At 35.8% G+C, this 20,949-nt stretch overlaps 1 protein-coding gene across 1 annotated transcript; it reads left to right on the plus strand.

The window, feature by feature from the left end:
- Window positions 1-19,511: 19,511 nt before the first annotated feature.
- Window positions 19,512-20,728, plus strand: LOC107558412 (somatostatin receptor type 1-like). The gene has a single exon (XM_016242076.1). It carries the CDS (start codon window positions 19,613-19,615, stop codon window positions 20,726-20,728), a length of 1,116 nt encoding a protein of 371 aa, XP_016097562.1. The 5' UTR covers window positions 19,512-19,612.
- Window positions 20,729-20,949: the final 221 nt, after the last annotated feature.

The following is a 20,949-nucleotide window of genomic DNA, read 5'->3' on the forward strand; positions in this document are numbered from 1 at the left end:
AACACTACTCAATAGCGGTGATCTCAAAATATCCTGAATATTACTGATTAAATAGCACAACAACAACAAAAAAACGATGTACAATTTGTCATTTCTCAGTGATAACTTCGAATGATGTGTACAAGGCAAATTGAACTGTAATTAATAAATATTCTTTAGATATGGTTCAAGTTGTTTATGTATTTGTAAGCGGATGTTGACATCATGACATGCTATCGAAGCACATTAAAAATAACGTGTATGAAGTGGTGTTTGTTTTTTTTAACCAGCCTTGAAATTGCTATGGACACAAACAGCTGAAGTGCTTTTGACAGGATGAATGCTGTTCAATGCAGTCATTCCTCCTGTAAACGTCTCTCAGATATGCATGAGAAAAAGAAGTTGTGACATTTAATAGAGGGGAACATATATGTCAGGAGAGACCGAGAGAAAGAACAACATCCAGCCAGGAACTCTTTCTTTCTTTATTAGAGGGTGACAAGCCTCTGGCAGTAATCACGAACTTGTCATTTCTCCAGGAGATTGCAGGGCTCTGTTTGACTGAAAGACTATTTTCCAGGAAAACACTTTGAGGAAAAGCAACAAATTCTCACTTGGAGACTACAAAAGTTGGCTACACAGTGAATTGTTGATCTGCATAGATGAAATAGAAATAAATATATAAGGGCACAATTTGACATATATTAGTGATTCAATTAAGCTTTAAGCTTTTTTCCCTTTGCACTCAGCAAATGGTTTGTATTAATGTAAACACACACACATTATATATATATATATATATATATATGGCTTTAAGCCAACACGCTTGTCTTTATTGAACTCACTGTAAAAATACATAGGGCAAAGATAAATGAATAATAAAAATAAAAAAGGGAATACCTAATAACAACTTCTTCAAAAGCCGTTTGGAGTTGAGTAACCTAGAGACAAATTTATGTTAAATTAATTTAATATTATATAGTCAACTTTATATAAAATGTATTTAACATTTTTGATATTATATAATGAATGAATATGTATAAAACTGGAAAGGGTTAGAAAAGTAAGAGATTCTTTTTTTTTTAACTGTATTTTTGTACACTACAGGTGCATCTCAATAAATTAGAATGTCGTGGAAAAGTTCATTTATTTCAGTAATTCAACTCAAATTGTGAAGCTTGTGGTAATTCAACTCAAATTGTGAAACTCGTGATAGTGAATTGGTGGGTTTTTGTTAAATGTGAGCCAAAATTATCACAATTAAAAGAACCAAAGACTTAAACTACTTCAGTCTGTGTGCATTGAATTTATTTAAGACACGAGTTTCACAATTTGAGTTGAATTACTGAAATAAATGAACTTTTCCACGACATTCTAATTTATTGAGATGCGCCTGTATATTTGCATTGACATGTTTAATTCAAAGGAAAATTTTGCATTAGCAAATTTTTATTGAAAAAGCATTATACAGAGCAGTTGCCCTTGGACTAGATTACATTTTCTTAATTTTCATTATGCACCTGTGATGCTTTATTGAACATCATTTTATTATATAGTTTTGTGATCTTAATTGCAGGCACAATTTCTGTTTGTCTACAAAAATAAATACAAATAGATAAATAATAAAAAAATAAAATAAAAAGCCTCCACAGCGGAAATCATTAAATACTCACAATGAAACTGCCAATACATTTCCATTATTTGAGGCAATAAGCACTTACCGGCCAATAGCGGCATTGCAGGCACAATGTAAACACCTGGACTGTTATTGTGGAACCACAGGGCATTTATGGACAACTGATGTGAAGAGTCTAATTTTATCCATCCTCGTAAGACCAGATGCTACTATGCTATGCTACACTATGCAGGCATGCTATACTATGCTACAGTGCTACTTTATTTATTTTATTAAACATTATCGTCACTATATCAGGTTATTTATTATTATTGAAATACTATTATAGTTTTTATTAATATTTTTAATTCTACTTAATTTTTTCATTTGAATTTTAATTTAGCTTCAGTTTAAGTTTTAATAATTTTGTTGTCTGTTTTCATCATTTTGTCTAGTTTTTATAAATTTTTATTTCAGTTATAGTTATTTTAACAATATCAACTAAATTAAAATGAGACATTTTGCTTTGGCAAATGTTGCTTTTTTCTCTCTTTTTTTTTCCAGTTAAAGTTGATTTTATTTCTAGCAACAAAAATTGTTTTATGGTCTTAGTTTTAAGAATATATACTGCACTGTGCACTATATACTAGCAATAGCAGGTTACCATGTTAAACATAAGATATAATAAATCAAGAATAAATCATTCTTTTGAGCTGATTCTTTTCAATGAACTGGTTCACTACCTGTAATTGCACTGAATGATTCGACTGATTTGCAGTTAAGAACTCTCTGATTGAATGATTAGGACAGAGAGCATCAAAATGAAGGAACTGAATATATAACAATCCTGCTTATTATTGAATGTTTGGATTTACGATGCATCACATAAAAGTTCAGACATATTAAGAGCAGAGCATGTGAGCGGAGTGGTAATATTTCCTTTAGAGCGCAGAGCGCCTTTCTGAAGATTCCGCTCCGCTCGCTCAATACTTTATCAGCATGCTTATTTTAGACAATAATCCAAGAATTTCATTACAAACAGTAAACAATTAGGCCTACTAGAGAAATTTTATGTCGGAGCGGGATCTGAGCGGGAATTGGTTCACGGTGAGCGTGAGCGGAATATTAACGGAGCGCTTGCTTGTGCGGTTAGAGCGACTGAGCGGAGCGCACGTCCATAGAGCGGAAAACGTAGCGGAGCGCTTCGCTCACATGCTCTGATTAAGACACATAATTGTTGTATAACCTTGCTGATTAATTTTTTGAATCAAGAGATGTTTTATGCATTGACATGCATTTCTATAGGGTTTCTTTAGATACTTTACAGTTTTTCTCGATTGCTAAAACACTATAACCAGGAGGGGGAGGAGGGAGAGGGAGAGGACATAGTGAAGGAGGAGGGAGAGGAGGAGAACGTAGTGAAGGAGGAGGGAGAGGAGGAGGACGTGGTGAAGGAGGAGGAGGAGGAGGAGGACGTGGTGAAGGAGATAAGGCTTTTTACCTAAGTGTATTGAAGGCATGAATTATTGCATTGCTGTACATCCATGCAGTATTGAATTCTCACCTACACACTGACACAAGCATTACACAATGACAGGACCAATATCAATTTAAAACGTGACTGCTCTGTGCATTGATGTGGGTCTGAATGCTTGCCCATAAGCACACCTTTGGTTCAGCTAAAAATACACCATATCATCTATTCCTTTGCACTCAATACTAAAATGACATGGTCATGTCCGTTAAAAACCATAACTTTCTGCACCTGACACTGCAGTTAAACGCGATTAACTGATACTAAATCCTCAGTGGTGCATAAACATGCCACACTGGCAAAGCAATCATTTAAGGTTGCTTTCTAGACTTATACATAAATGTTGAATTCATCTGATAAAATCCACTGGAATTGTGTGTAAATAAACCAGCCCATAAATATCATGCGTGTTTGATTTCACACAGGGGTATGAAGGCACTACAGAGATAGTGCCTTTCTATCAGGTCTTGTTTTATAGTAAAAATATATATAGTGCAGATATGGTTTCATAAGAGACATAAAACTAGCACAATGTAGGAGATGATGTTTATCTGTCATGATACAATATTTCACAACAGAATGTCAATGTTGAGCAATCCAGAGAACCCCGTAAAAAAGAAAATTTACATTCAAGTTTTGTCACATTTATGATATGCTTCTCCTGGTCTTCTGTGTTCCACAAGCACACAGAAATTACAGTTCAGCAGCACATATATCAGAAACTGGTCTTGCATGTTACAACCACAAAATTACACTTGCTGGAATCTCAAACATCACTAAAAAGAAACATTATGGGAATGTGCATCAGTGGAGGCTGATGCTGATATTCAGTGGATAATCAAACAACAACACTCATCAGTCGAAGATGAGATTGTTTTGGCTGTTTCCTAAGACTTTTACTTTTAATAAAATACTCTTTGAGTATGTTGAATGAACTTGTCAGATATTGGCCATTGCAAAAGATTCTGAGATATTCTAATAAGTAAAAAAGAAAATTTACATTCAAGTTTTGTCACATTTATGATATGCTTCTCCTGGTCTTCTGTGTTCCACAAGCACACAGAAATTACAGTTCTGCAGCACATATATCAGAAACTGGTCTTGCATGTTACAACCACAAAATTACACTTGCTGGAATCTCAAACATCACTAAAAAGAAACATTATGGGAATGTGCATCAGTGGAGGCTGATGCTGATATTCAGTGGATAATCAAACAACAACACTCATCAGTCGAAGATGAGATTGTTTTGGCTGTTTCCTAAGACTTTTACTTTTAATAAAATACTCTTTGAGTATGTTGAATGAACTTGTCAGATATTGGCCATTGCAAAAGATTCTGAGATATTCTAATAAATGCTGGTAACCAAACAGTTGATGTTAATCACCTTACTATTGAAGTCAGTGGCTACCAGTTTGGTTACAACATTCTTCAAAATAACTTATTTTGTGTTGAACAGAAGAAACGTATTAAACTTAGAAAGTTATTGGAGAAAATATAGTTTCAGTCTTTCTACTTGAAAATGTCATTTAATTCAATGTGTTACTTGCTGTTTTTTGTCATAATCATGAAATTTAGCAGTTTCTGAGTGAAAATTGTTTCTACACCATTTTTTTTGTCATTGTTGTAGTATATTTTTTCTTCAATATACATAGAGCAACACAAATAAATTCTCCCAGTTTCCCACAGACAAGCATGCTATTTATTTGCTTATGGCATTTCCAGTACTATACATTATAGAATTATAAATAAATTGATGTTGTATACCAAGTTAGACAATGAATATTGAAGTGCTTATCTGAAATTTGTAACAAAATCTGATCAACCACCAGAATTCTTGTACTGAAATGACATTCTTCAATTATATGACACTGCATTCATTCAACTGAAGGGGGTTGATGCATACAAACTAGAATACATATGGGAGAAAATTAGTCGTTCCAATGGTTTCCTGAAAAAATATTACCTTCAAAGGCACAATTAGGACATGAAAAATCATCTGTAAAAATCTGCTCTTCTCACAAAATATGCCTGAGTTAGTATTTGTACCATTCTATGTCTCTATGTATATAATGGAGCTTTGGTTAATAGATACCAGGCAGAATCATTAATACTTTGCATTTTCATGCATTTCTGGGAATTCTGAAAGGTTACCGCTGAGCATAATCTAATGTCTTTGCTTTTAATATTTCAGCAACCCCAAACATGCATTGTGTTCTCTGGGAACAGCTCTGATAATGCCATAAACCTTAAGAACAGACATCAACCTATGTCAAGAAAAATATGTAAAAATATGCCAAGAGTCATTTTATGAGTTAATGATGAATTATGGCTATTTACTAAAGATGAAACTTCATTAGCTATGACAATATACCTCATTAAACCTGTACCTGATATTAGCTATTCATTTTAATGAAATATCACATTGCTTTTCATCCTTTTAAAATGATCTAAAAGGCTGGAGTAGATGAGTAGATTTTTCATCACTTTTCTGTAAACTCAAACCTTGAATTGACAGTGGGAAGTTAATTCGTTTTTTTTCCTGAAAGCACTTTTCATTTACACACAAAATTATACTTGAGATGAGATGTATAGTTTGCAAAGTTCCATTACTATAAACCCTGTGAGAGATCTAGGGACTTGTGCTTAATAAACAAAAATGGAATATCCTACAAGTTATAATTTAATTCTGTTCAATGTTTTATGTTGACATTCTGTTCAATATGTGAAGCAAAGCAAAGCATGGTGACCATGGGACTGTCAAGCTCTAAAAACAATAAAAACACACATTATTTGAATGATTTTTAGGTCATGATCTATAAAATAGAGATATGATTCACTGATAATATTCCATGGAAAAACATCAACGACCTCAAACGGCATTGGTTCTCACATGCACAGTACCATACCTGATGCACAACATTTATTTATATATATATATATATATATATATATATATATATATATATATATATATATATATATATATATATATAAAATACGATTTGACGATTTGAGCAGAGGGGAGGCTGTTCAGCAAATAATGCAACATTTTTATATATATATATATATAAAATACGATTTGAGAGCTATAGCAGAGGGGAGGCTGTTCAGCAAATAATGCAACATTTTAGTCTGTTTTTGATATCATATGACCACTTCTTTGGTGCTTTTTATGTTTAGTACTGTAAGGATAAACTTACAAATGAAAATCGGCACCTAAGACTCTCATTTTTGACTGAACAAATACAATTTCCCCAGTTTAATATCAAACTGTCCACAGCCGTCCACTGTCATTATCTTCCATATTGTTACATCTTGAAGCCAACCAAAAGAACATCAACAAAACAATAATTTATTGAAGGATAGTCTGAAGCTTTCAAATCATGGGTTTTAACATGCTTTGGCACAATAGGTTTCAGGTGAAGGCAGGAGATCAATCAAACAATCAGTCTGGAGAGATAGAGCACAGTGGCCACAGACGAAATACCTTCTGGGCTGAAGTCTGAATGCATGAGAGAGGGAAAAGAAATGAGACTTAGCTGTGTTTGTCCTGAAAATAGAATACATTTGGATGTAATGAGACAGAAAGATTGCAGGGTGGATAGAGAGAGAGAGAACAGAGAGATAGAGAGAGACGCACAGGAGAGGAGAGAGAGAGAGCGAGTGCATATCAGTGCACAACCACTGGAATCAAGGAGAATATGTGAAGGCAGCACATGAACGAGGGAGAGAGAGCCAGACAGATGAAGACAGAGAGAGAGACTGAGAGATAGAGGATTGGTGGGTGGACGGATGAAAGAGCTGCAGACGAGAAGATGCTTCAGCTTTGTCAATGTTTCCAGCATCATGAGGACCATACAGAACAACCTGCACAAACAGACTGACATATCAGCAGCTTCCTCCTGATTTAAATCAAGCAGGATCACTAACCGACACAACTCTACACATCTGGATCACATCAGGTAAAAAAATAAATATCTCTACAATATATATACTTTAAATGAAAATAGTTGACTTCTTGTAACTCAACCATGATTATAAATGTATAAATAAAATAAAAAAATTTAAAAATCAATTTAGCATTGATTTTATCATTCAAAGACTTTCAGGTTTTATTACATGTGAGGGAAATAACATTTATAAATGATACTGACTTTATGTCTGTGTCTGATTTTATGTATATGGACCATGGAGAACTACGTTGTCCATAGATATTAAATCATTAATACATGTTATTTCCCTCACACGTAACAAGACCTCAAAGTCTTTGAATTACGTCAGAGAACACAATGTTTTAGACCTGTAACTTTGTGCGTGAGGAGAGGAAAGAGAGAGCAAGCAGTTACCTTCATTTATACAAAAGCATCAGAAACAGGTTTATACATAAACCTGGCAAGACATCATCTAAACAATATAAATGCTATAATAATACCCAGTATAAAAATATGAGTTAAAGGAAACATTTCTGTCCCACTTTTGAAAAAATAAAAAAGCCTTACTGATGAAGACACTAAAACAGATTATATATATATATATATATACTAGATATCATACAGCATTATTTCTAATATTATTAAAGTGGCCATTATTACAATGATTCGCTTTGTAAACTGAAGAAATGATGAAAAACGGGTAAAAACAGACTCACTGGTAGCTGCCTCACACGTTTTGTTTGTCTCTCACATGTTTTGACAGTTCTGTGGGGAACTGTTTCTGACATTCCATTGTTGTGAAGAAGAGAAAAGTGTGAGATATTATTCATGATATTGTAATCTAATTACAGTCCTGCATTTTTGTTTAAAGTCATAATTTCTGTTTCACAACTCAAAAAATCTTAAAGGGTTAGTTCACCCAAAAATGAAAATGGGCTTGTGTTTTACTTACCCTCAAAGCATCCTAGGTGTGTATATGACTTTCTTCTTTCTGACAACTCCAGTCGGAGTGTGAGTTAAACACAGGCTAATTTTCATTTTTTGGGTGAACTAACCCTTTAAGTAACTCCCTTGCATACTCCTGGTTGTGAATAACTGCTTTAGTTTTCACCAATATGAGCTGTTATAAGTGGACAGTATCTTTCATTTGTCATTCTCAGCTATTTTCAGTACTAATGTGTGTTTAAAGCAGCACTTCATGTGACCTGTTCAGATGCTTCAATATTTCATTACCATCGCAGAGAGGAAATGAAGGGACAGGTGATATTGCTGACCTCTTGGAAAGATACTTGTGGGCAAGATTTGAAGGAAATTAAATATATTTTTACTATTACTATTATTCCCAAAGCTATAAAGACAGATAATCTATCTGCTATTTTAGGTGTTCGTAAGTCATAATGACGGTATATTCAGTATATTTCAAATAATTGATCATGACCTCAGAAAATATAAACAAGAAAATATGATTCATTGCTTTTTTATTTTTATGCAATCTGCTATTTACATTGATGTTGACGTTCTTATTTATTTTAAAATCAGCTATCGAAACCTTATAATTTATTTTTGCATATGATAATTGCCGACAAAGTGGTTCATTAGTAGTCCATTTTATATTCATGCCAAGTAAGTTTCACTTAAAACATCAGAGGTCATGTATAATAATGTAATTTGAGTTCATGTTACAGTTGGAACAAGTTTACAGTATAAAATTGTTAGTGCAATTAATGACTGAAGAGTAAACATCTGTTGCTGCTAAAGGAAGCGTGCAGAGCAGAAATGTGACGGGTCCTATCACTGTACCGCAGGGGGTCTGGCTAACCTGATTAACTGAAAGTCTCATTACACTGACTAGCTTTGTAAAAACTACTACTACTAAAACTAAAAAAACTAAACTAATAAACTAAAACTATTTAGATCTGGACTCATTGCTGGCCACTTCAGAACTATCCAATGCTTTGTCTTAAACCATTTTTGGGTGCTTTTTGAAACATGCTTTGGGCCATTGTCCTGCTGTAAGACCCATGACCTCTGACGGAAAGGAATTCATTGCTTTTTTATTTTTATGCAATCTATTTACATTGATGTTGACGTTCTTATTTATTTTAAAATCAGCTATCGAAACCTTATAATTTATTTTTGCATATGATAATTGCCGACAAAGTGGTTCATTAGTAGTCCATTTTATATTCATGCCAAGTAAGTTTCACTTAAAACATCAGAGGTCATGTATAATAATGTAATTTGAGTTCATGTTACAGTTGGAACAAGTTTACAGTATAAAATTGTTAGTGCAATTAATGACTGAAGAGTAAACATCTGTTGCTGCTAAAGGAAGCGTGCAGAGCAGAAATGTGACGGGTCCTATCACTGTACCGCAGGGGGTCTGGCTAACCTGATTAACTGAAAGTCTCATTACACTGACTAGCTTTGTAAAAACTACTACTACTAAAACAAAAAAAACTAAACTAATAAACTAAAACTATTTAGATCTGGACTCATTGCTGGCCACTTCAGAACTCTCCAATGCTTTGTCTTAAACCATTTTTGGGGGCTTTTTGAAACATGCTTTGGGCCATTGTCCTGCTGTAAGACCCATGACCTCTGACGGAAAGGCCTTCATTGCACCCCAGAATTTAGTCTGATCTTCATTGATCCTACAATATCAAAAACAATATTTCGTACTGATAGTTTCAATTTATGTCGATAAAAGAGTCCACAGCAATTTCGCAAAATTGAATCACTTTTGTAATACAGTGCAGACCTCATGATGTTGCCACAAGGTGGAGTCTGTGTTTGCTAGCAAGTTTACTGAACAAACGCTCCATTTAAATGCACATCAGAATGTGGTTTCATCGATCACCTACACATTCATTTTCTCTTGTAGCTGTACACTCCCTAAATAAAATACCCTCCCTCCAACAGCCAGTACATAATTAATGACTGAAGAGTAAACATCTGTTGCTGCTAAAGGAAGCGTGCAGAGCAGAAATGTGACGGGTCCTATCACTGTACCGCAGGGGGTCTGGCTAACCTGATTAACTGAAAGTCTCATTACACTGACTAGCTTTGTAAAAACTACTACTACTAAAACAAAAAAAACTAAACTAATAAACTAAAACTATTTAGATCTGGACTCATTGCTGGCCACTTCAGAACTCTCCAATGCTTTGTCTTAAACCATTTTTGGGGGCTTTTTGAAACATGCTTTGGGCCATTGTCCTGCTGTAAGACCCATGACCTCTGACGGAAAGGCCTTCATTGCACCCCAGAATTTAGTCTGATCTTCATTGATCCTACAATATCAAAAACAATATTTCGTACTGATAGTTTCAATTTATGTCGATAAAAGAGTCCACAGCAATTTCGCAAAATTGAATCACTTTTGTAATACAGTGCAGACCTCATGATGTTGCCACAAGGTGGAGTCTGTGTTTGCTAGGAAGTTTACTGAACAAACGCTCCATTTAAATGCACATCAGAATGTGGTTTCATCGATCACCTACACATTCATTTTCTCTTGTAGCTGTACACTCCCTAAATAAAATACCCTCCCTCCAACAGCCAGTACAAGAGTAGAGTGGTGTGATTCCAGCATGAGGCACTGTACAGAGACGTGAGAGGCGTACAGATGCAGAGATGAGCTCTTTTAATATTCCCCGCCGCAGCTCGGCTGTTCAGACTGATTCTGTTGGTCAAGTAGTGCCGTGCAAATAAGCAACCCAATAACATGTGACAGCCATTGCTCTCTTTCCATGCTATCACACTCTTTTTGTCGCCTGTAGCAATGTGTGCCACAAACTGCCCAACAAACGGTTTTATTATGGTAATAAAATGATATGACATTTGCGTTATTAATGCCGTGTGGAAATTGCATTAAAATGTCAAAAACAAAAAGTAATAGCTTAACATCACAATACAGGACCTCAGAGAAGAAAAGAAGCAACAACAGAATTTTACCAAAGAAAAATGTCCAAAAATGGGGAGTGGGAAAATGTTGCCTTCAAGCATCATGTTCACTAAATGCAAAACGCCTTATTCAGTAAGTCCTTGTTTAGCAAATTTTCATTTAGTAAATGTAAGATTAATTTACAAATAATTTATTGTTTTGATAGCTGTATATACAGTCTTAAAGAACATTTAATATGTTAAGTTATTTCTGCTGTCTTTCTTTGCAAAGGAACAATCATCATACAAAGCAAATATTAATTTCAGATTTTAATTTCAAATGGTTGAACAAAGTAAACCTCACTCAAACCTCAAGAACGGTGACAATCAACAAATGTAAAAAGGTAAATACATCACAATGCAACAAATAACTAACAATAATTACAAAATAACAAAAAAAAGTTTAGATGAAGTCAGCAAACAGCAAATCAATAAGCCTATAACAGTAACCGCATAAGTTATTAATGCTGCAATGCATGCTGGGAACTCACAACCCCTTAACATTTCAGCAATCTGAAATTCTATGTTTGATCAGTTGGGACCCAATTTGGGGGAATTCTGTTGTCTGTCATGGGTTTTTATGTAGTAAAAAAACCAACAACAATAAAAAAGCATTTCTTAGTATTTACAAATACTACAGTTTACAGTTTTTTAACAGTGCATGGTGAGACTTGAATTTTTTTCATATATATATATATATATGTGTGTGTGTGTGTGTGTGTGTGTGTGTGTGTGTATATTTTGATGAATGTTGGTAACCAAACAGTTGCCGGTAGCCATTGACTTCCATAGTAATATTTTCCATGTTATGGAAATCAATGGCTACCGGCAACATTCATCAAAATACCTTCTTTTGTGTGCAACAGGTGAATGAAACCCATACAGGTTTGAAACAACTTGAGGGTGGGTAAATGATGACAGAATTTTCATTTTTTGGGTGAACCAGCTCTTTAAGAATCACAGAAATAACCATATATCGTAGTGCAAGTAATATGTATAATTAGTGTGTGCGTGAGTGAGAAGATAAAACGAGGCAGGCTGATACCCAGTCACCACAGAAACTTGCTTTATGATGATAATGATCACCAGATGATGTCCTTTTCAACATAATGGCTCTGTAGGCAGGGCTGCACTGGGCCCCGGGGCTATGACTTACTGCAGGGCCCCCCATCACAATAATGATATATATATAAAGCTTTAAATAGGATTTTTATCCCACATCAAAATTCTTGATGCACTGAAATTTCATAATTTTTGTTACCAATTTCAATATCACAAAAAATAATACTAGCCTAAGTAAAAATAAGCTTACTGAAGACAAGTAAACAGTCACAAATTAAGCTACAACAGAACAAAGATCATAAGAAATCGGCCTACTTGAAAAACTTGAAAGCACTGAATAATATCATGATGTATAAAGAAAATTGAAAAATAGACTGAATGGTCTTCACTGTATATATTCAATATACATACATTCTTATTTATTTTACAAAAGTGATTCAGTCAAGGACAGTAAGTGATTTTCTTTCTGATGTTTGATTTACATTATTGACACAAATGGCAACAGCTATATTAGGCTGCTTTAGAGGAATAGTTCACCCAAAAATTAAAATTCTGTAGTTGTTCTAAACCTGTATGAGATTCCTTCTGCTGTTGAATGCAAAATAATATATTTGGAACAATACTGGTAATCAGACAGTTGTTGGGCCCCCATGACTTTATGAAAAAAAAATACACTATTGGAGTCAATGGGGACCAGAAATGGGTTGCAATCATTTTTCAAAATATACTTTTATGTTGAGGAGAACAAAGAAATTCATAGAGGTTTAGAACAATTTAAGTTTCAGTATATGATGACAGGCTATCTTCATTTTTGGGTGAACTATCCTTTTAAGATCTCATCATAGAGGCTAATACAGGATCTCATATAGCCTAACACTACACATGTTTTATCTTTAACTATTCACGCTCATTTAAGACACAAATAACTGTGTTTACGAGGATACTCGCAAAGACGAGAATTTTTGACACATACGTGTGCATTTGAACGTTTAAGCACAAGGAGCAAAAAGTTTAGTCAGTCGCAATACGAGCAGGTGTGTGCCGCGCGAATCAGGCTGAAACTGTCTTAATGCAGGCATTAACCAGAATTAATTCTGCCCCACTGCTTAATGTTCATTAACAGTTTAAAACATTTGTTTTAAAACCTGCTTAAAACGCGTTTAAATGATAAGCTTAGCCTACATCTTGACGAGCAAAACGATGAATACATTTCTACCGGATTATCTCCCAATCCTTAAATGAATATATAGAGTTTGTTCAAACACAAAAACAATATACATCCAGTCAATAATCAAACTAACCGTGTAGACGATGGCGCTGTTTTTCCCCATGTGCCCGGTTCACTTGCTGTTCCAACAACAGTTGACTGAAGCTACTTCCACTCCATCATCAGCTTTAGTAAAATAGCCTGATAGCTGGGGAGTTTACTAACTTACTAAGTTTTTTTGAGCCCTCATCTCTCTCAGAATTGCTGACATTTTTACTTATAGAATATTGTTCTTAGTGCGAACATTTCCAGATTACTCCAGAACGAAGTGAAGAGTGGAGGTGAATGCAAACATAGGCTACTGGGCAGCGATCACCTGATAGATTCGTGCACATGTCGTTCAAATGTCAAATATAGAATAAATGCATTAGATTGGTAAACCAAATTCAGACATTAAGTTTCAATCTCAAATGTAATGCAAGGAATTTACGGAAAAGCTCAACTAAATAACAGCGCTAATAAGTGGGGGGTGTGGTGACTTTGGCGATCGGCGCGCCAGTCAATTTACCCCACAGCCAATCACGGGCCCCGTCCTTGCTTGGGCCCCGGGGCTTCAGCCCCGCCTAGCCCAATGGTTAATACGACCCTGTCTGTAGGCTGTTGTTGAGTGAGCTGCATTTCACGACCACCATGCACGCACATGTGCATACATGCACACATTATGGCGAGTTGGATTAACGAGAGCCAATCCTGTCACATGACATGATGTGAAGGTGTGAAGCACTGTCTTTGTTCATTGCTCTTTTAGTACACAATGAACAGTGTTGGGAAGGTTACTTTGGAAATGTAATAGGTTACAGATTACAAGTTACCCTATTTAAAATGTAATAAGTAGTGTAACTATTTCAATTACTTTATTAAAGTAATGTAACTGATTACATTTGATTATTTTTTTTTTTACTTTTCAAAATTTCTAACGAATGTTTTCAACTGTTAATCATTTTGAAACATTTAAAGCAGGCAGCGTTAACCTTACAGTAGTATTCAACACTGATTACTGTCAGACTTCTCAAAATCCTTTATCAGTTGAATTAAGATTATAATAACGTAATTTTAAAGCACAGCCACCACAAAATCAGACTTTAGCACCACGTTTTACATTGAGATTGTTCTGAGGTTAAATACAGTTTTAAAATCAGAAAATATAGTTCAATAATTAATAGCTACACAAACCCAAATAGCAAATAAAACAGATATCAAATAAGCATGTGTCCTATTCTGTGTCCTAAACTCCTGAAACATTGGTGTCTCATATTTTAAAGCAGTCAATGCAATTTGGGAAAGAAATAAATCAAATCTGTAAGTGTGTGAAAGTATTCAGATGTAACTCCCTTTGTAATCTTTAACATTTTCACAAGTAACTGTAATTAAATTTAAAACAAAATTCTTAGTAACTGTGACAGATTACAGTTAAATTGATTTTGTAATTAAATTACATAATTCCATTACATGTAACTAGTAACTCCCCAACACTGACAATGAAACATACAGAGATGCCAGAAAAAGCATGTTATCGTCCTTTTACCAGGATTTTAAAGCGTAGGTAGTCTGTATTTCAGGAAAATGTTCACACACTATAAGCCACACGCGTTTGTGTTAAACAAATGCATTGAGTTTAGTAAAAGGTGCTAAAAGCATCAGTCACTTTAGTCTAAAAATGTGTTTTGTATTCTGTTGTATTCAGACTTCAGCATTGATATTTAATACATTCCTATTAGTGCTTCAACTATCGTCACATTCTTGCAAAACACGGTGCATTTGTGGGTGGGTGACACAAATAGGATGCATTTGCAAATTAGTCTTTACAAATATTAATTGCGACAACAACCCTTGACAGCAATCTGCTTCGTTTGCCATAATTTTCACTTTATATTCACTGCAAAATCTAATTTTATACAGACTGTTTTGCAAATTATCTTTGCTTTTATGTTCAGCATGTACAGTATTTTTAATATGAGCTGAATTTCAGCGCATTTTATCCAACTCAGATCTTTTTTTTTTCTCTAGTTCTTTTTCTAAAAGATGACAATCTTTAAGTATCTTCAATTATATGTGATTAGGCACATATTTTTGTGTAGCACATATATTTTTGGATTTTGTGTAGGCATTGATTGGTTTTCAGATAACTCCTCTAAAATGCAGCAAGTAGCATGAAATCAAAATGGGAGTTTTGACTTTTCGCTCATGTCTGTTGGCTTTGAGAAATCTATATACTAGTGTCTTTCTTTTCTGGGAAAAAGGACCAAAAATACAGACACTCATCCATACATATCAATAGTCAAGTCAAGTCTGCTTTATTGCCAATTCTTCCACATGTACAGCACATACACACAGAGAATTGAAATTGCGTTACTCTCAGACCCTTGGGTGCATACAGATAACATAAATACAGATTAAATACAAAATACAAAATAAAACTATACAAATATACAAATAAGGTCAAATGTAAAATTATATATATAAAGCACAAGGCATATGGCAGATAGAGTGCAAACCAGGTGTTAAGAGGAAAATGTCAGAGAACAGTGATAGAGTTTTCCTCTCCACTGTGAACCCATTCTCACTTATTCTCTCTCCCTTATTTTTCACTCCCTTGATCTTCCTCTGTCTTTCATCATGAGTTTCTCCAGCATGTCTTAACTCACTCTTGGTTGTATGTGTGAGATGGTCCACCCATAACCTGCTCCTCTTTCACAATCCTTCTTTTTTTATTCCACTGTGTTCTGTGCTCCTGCTGGGTTTCACTTTTTGTGTATATGTTCAAGGTCCATTTCCCCCATCACTCTTCTCTTTCACTCACTTCACTTTCCTTTTCAACCGTTCTTTCATTCTCCTTGCTTTTTAGTATCATCCTCATTTCTATTCCATTCCATGCTTGTCCAAACCTTCTAGCATTGCTTCTCCTATATGACCATAAGAGCACATCACAGACAGACAAGAAATGGCCATTGCTTCGTGAAAAGGCTTTTGCTTTGGCATCAGCAGGTGTCCTTATGGAGATTATGGCACTGAATGCATTACTTACCGGGTGAAAGGGTTTTGAAACGTTTTGTAGATAATATAATTTTCCTTTCTCCTTCATTTGATACATCAAGGTTAAGTATGTATCATTGAATTATATAAATGTATAATGAAATAAGAACCATTTCACTGTAAACAGGAGGCAACTTTTATGATGCATAAAAACATGAATGAATTATACATGGGCATCCCGAGGTAACTAGGAATTACTCAAGCTTCAGTCTGGATCCAACCCTTACAAAGATCTGAGATGACTGAACACCTGAGAAGAGATGATGCCAACCCCTCAGAGGACCTCAGATGACGACAACCCTGAACCAACATACAAAACGTACAAATTTTGCTATAAGTTTGATCACAACATATAATCATTGCTGTTAATAGTGGTCACCGTTTGTTTGAATTCATGTCATTAACTAACCACATGATTTTTACTGTACATTTCTGCCATATGGACATCACCTTCACATAGTCTCTACTGATAAGCTACTCCTAAATATAATGTAGAAACTAATTTTCTGTGAAGCTGCTTTGCAACGATTTGTATTGTGAAAAGCGCTATACAAATAAACATGAATTGAAGTGAATATATTTATATAGCGTTTACACAATGCAGATTGCAAAGCGGCTTCACAGTAACAAACAGGAAAACAACTGTGGAAAATTAATTATGAAACAAATTCATTTTTAGCTATAAAGCAGCTCTATAGTGGACAATATTTGTCATTATTTGGCTCAAGTAGTTCAATGCTTATTCAATTCACTTTAATAGTGCCAATGTTGCAAAGTTCATTAACTATGAAATAATTTTAAAGGCAGCTCTACAGAAGACATTAGTGTCATTATACAGCTGTTGAATTAATTCTTTTTTTTTTATATTCAAAGCAGAAAAATATTGAAAGCAGAGAGGCCTTTTTTATTTGAGGAAATTACCTGGGTGGTAATTATAAAGGAAAATACATTTGGGCTATAAATACAGGTATTTAGACCCATTATGGTTGAAAAATTGGTTTAAAAATGTCCCCAGGAAAAAACACACAATAACCATTGTTATTAGCAAAAACACAACTCTGTGCTTGGACTTATCTAGTCTTGGCAAAACGTTCCATTTTCCCAAACAGAGATCTTTATCTCTCTCTGTTTGAAACTGTAAAATTGAATGGCAGGGGAGAGAAGCAACTTTATTTACAACCTGTGCTCCTGCGGTCAAAATTCGGCTCACAGTTTTGTTTTCTTCAGCATTAGCTGTTTTTTATACATTGCTAGGGCACACACAAAGCCGTGAAGAGGTGCCGGGGTTAGTGTTTTCTGTCCTCTCCTTTTCATTACTTTCTCATTTAGTTGGCATCACCATGGTCGAGACCTACAGCAGGATGTTTGCTCTTTGTGAGCAAACAGATTGAAGTCAAAGGTGTCTCGGTGTCTTCAAGTCTTCTAATTGAAAAGGGGGATGGCTGAGAGAGTTTACGGACACACTCACACACATTCATGCATCCACAATGACACACGGATATCAAATATATCTCACTTCTAATCTCTGAATCCATTTTATATCAAGAGCAAATAGATATACACACACACACACACACACACACACGCACGCACACACACACACACACACACACACACAGGATGAACAGGTGTCCGGGATGAACAAATATTTTTCTTAATCTGTAATTTCACTTTTTCCATTAAAATGCTTAAACATTCTTAAAATAAGGTAACTGCTGTATTTTTGCAAGAGAAAACAAGTGTTTTGAGAGCGAACTCCAAAAATAATTTTTCCATGACCATGTCCACTGCATAGATTTACGGTTTAAGGAAAAAAAAATCTAACAAAACAAAAATAAGTATTAACCAATAAAGAAAAATAAACAAATTATTTTGGAAAAAAAAGTCAGAATTTTAACCTTTGTGCTGTGCAGAAAATCATTTATCTAAAGTGGTGTTCTTAGTTAAAAATGACCAGTCTTTTAAAAATTGGTTGTAAATCTGTCATTACGCTATATTATCATAAAATCTTGGAATCAGTCTTTTCATGCACCTCAGATTTTGAAGGAAAAGGCATTATTTATAGATAATTTTGGCAATATATACTCAAAAACAGAGGTGCAGAAGCTCAGATCAGTGAGGTCTATGATCAATCAGTTCCAAAACGAAATACACAAACTGTGCTAATTTAAAGAAGCCAGGTTTAGAAAAATACTGAATCCAATAATTGGTAATAATATAGCATGACAAGACATTTAAAATCAATTTTTTTTGTAGGCCGGATTTTTTGTACACCACAAGTGTAACAAAGTGGAAGGAAAATCCCCCAAAAGTACAAAAATTATTTTAAAAAACTTAATGATTTAAATATACCCTGTTCAATGCAATAACATTAACTATCATTTTTGGGGGAAAAGAAAATCCTCTTCAGGTCAAAATTACTGGAACACAAAGTTGTTTTATTTTTTAATTTATTGCTTTAAGGATGTTTAGATACTTTAACTTTTTTGCACTGAACAGACACTCCTTCTATAAACCTTATGACTGCCATCAGTGCCTTCAGCTAACATGTTTTTATTTATTTTTTACATTTCTTATAGGTCTTAAGGACACCTGGACCAAAGGAATACCTGCAAGACAAAGCAAACTAAATGTATTAAATGTAAAATTCCTGTGGGCATCTCTTTTTTATGACATTACGATGGAAGAGCTTCAACTCCAGAAGAACTAATCTTGATTTAATAATATGCTGTGGATCACATTCTCCACTGGGAGGCTGTTCTTGCGGCAAGAGCACATAGAGTGTAACGTTGTAATACTTTGATTCACAGACTCAATTTCTTTTTAATGAGCTGGAATGCGTTCCCTCTATGAAGAATGAGAAGTTGAATGATGCTCAGTGAGCCATGCCCTTCAACACCTTCACACTCTCATAGACAAGCACAGGTTTGCTTAGGAAACTGAAGAGGAATGCTCATACTTAGAATTCTGCAGATGCAAAAATCTTGCCTTTGGATTCCAGAGTTCTGAAGGAACTGGAGTCCCTTAGGAGATGGAGATGAGACTCATGTGAGGCTGTCGGGTTGGTCACAAGGAAAAATTTCAAGGACACTTAAAGGTAGAAGAAAAACAAGACTTGTGACTGTTTGAGACTGTCTAACTTCAGAGCAACAATAAGACATTGAGTGACATTTGAAAATCACATATAGAAAGGCCCAACGTGGGTACAACATATCCAAAAACATAATTCAATACAACATAAAATGGCGGAACTTGCTGGATACAATGGCAGCGAGAGCTTCGTGTTCTCAACTGGTCTGCCTTTCAACTCTACTGGGGACTATGAGTATTATGAACCTGAACCCGATGCCAGCAAGATCATCATCCCCTCCATCTACGCACTGGTGTGCTGCGTCGGCATCACGGGAAACGCCATGGTCATCTACGTCATCCTCAAGTACGCCAAGATGAAGACAGCCACCAACATCTACATTCTCAATCTCGCCATTGCAGATGAACTCTTCATGTTGAGCGTCCCCTTCCTGGCGACCTCGGCCGCGGTGCATCACTGGCCGTTTGGCTCGCTCATGTGCCGTTTGGTTCTCAGTGTGGATGGCATCAACATGTTCACGAGCATCTTCTGCCTGACCGTGCTGAGCGTGGACCGCTACATCGCAGTGGTGCACCCAATCAAAGCGGCTCGCTACCGTCGGCCAACCGTCGCCAAAGTAGTCAACGTTTGCGTGTGGGGACTTTCGCTGCTTGTAATTCTGCCCATCATCATCTTTGCAGACACAGTGCCGGCGCAGGACGGAGGAGTGGACTGCAACTTTCTATGGCCAGAGTCATCGTGGTCAGAAGCGTTTGTGGTCTACACATTCCTATTGGGTTTTTTGCTTCCCGTGGCAGCCATCTGCCTGTGCTACTGTTTGATTGTGGTGCGCATGCGAGCGGTGGGTCTAAAAGCGGGCTGGTTGCAGCGGCGGCGCTCTGAAAAGAAGATCACACGGATGGTGCTGCTGGTGGTCGCCGTTTTCGTTCTCTGCTGGATGCCGTTTTATATTGTGCAGCTGATTAGTGTGTTTCGCAAGCCGCCGGACCCCATGGTAACTCAGCTTTTTGTCATTCTAAGCTACGCTAACAGCAGCGCCAACCCCATTCTCTACGGATTTGTGTCGGACAACTTCCGCCGCTCGTTCCAGCGTATCATTTGCTTCCGCTGGTTGGAGAACGGACTGGATGCTGAGCAGGTGGACTACTGTGCTGTGGCCCTGCGGCGTCAGACCACATGCGGCCCACCGGATTTTCCAAAGGAGTGCTTGGCTTCCGACATGGTGTTTCGTAATGGAACCTGCACATCCCGTACCACCACTCTGTGAGTGGGTATTCAGTGAGAGTTTATAAGGATATTTGGCTCAAAAATAAACATTTTGTCATTATTTACTCACCCTCATGTAGTTCCAAATAGGGATGCAGCGATGAACCGGTTTCACAATTAACCGCGCTTTAAAATGTCACGGTTAATTAATCGTGAAGGCTCCGCTACACCGAGTGTTTCTGTTGCACAGAACGGAACAGTTGCAACTTGCGCAAAATGAAA

This window comes from Sinocyclocheilus grahami, unplaced genomic scaffold (genome assembly GCF_001515645.1).
Source record: "Sinocyclocheilus grahami isolate Dianchi unplaced genomic scaffold, SAMN03320097.WGS_v1.1 scaffold645.1, whole genome shotgun sequence".
In the NCBI taxonomy this organism is placed as follows: domain Eukaryota; kingdom Metazoa; phylum Chordata; class Actinopteri; order Cypriniformes; family Cyprinidae; genus Sinocyclocheilus; species Sinocyclocheilus grahami.

Coding starts and splice junctions, on each gene's coding strand:
- LOC107558412 (XM_016242076.1), top strand. CDS start 19,613: ATGGCGGAACTTGCTGGATACAATGGCAGCGAGAGCTTCGTGTTCTCA.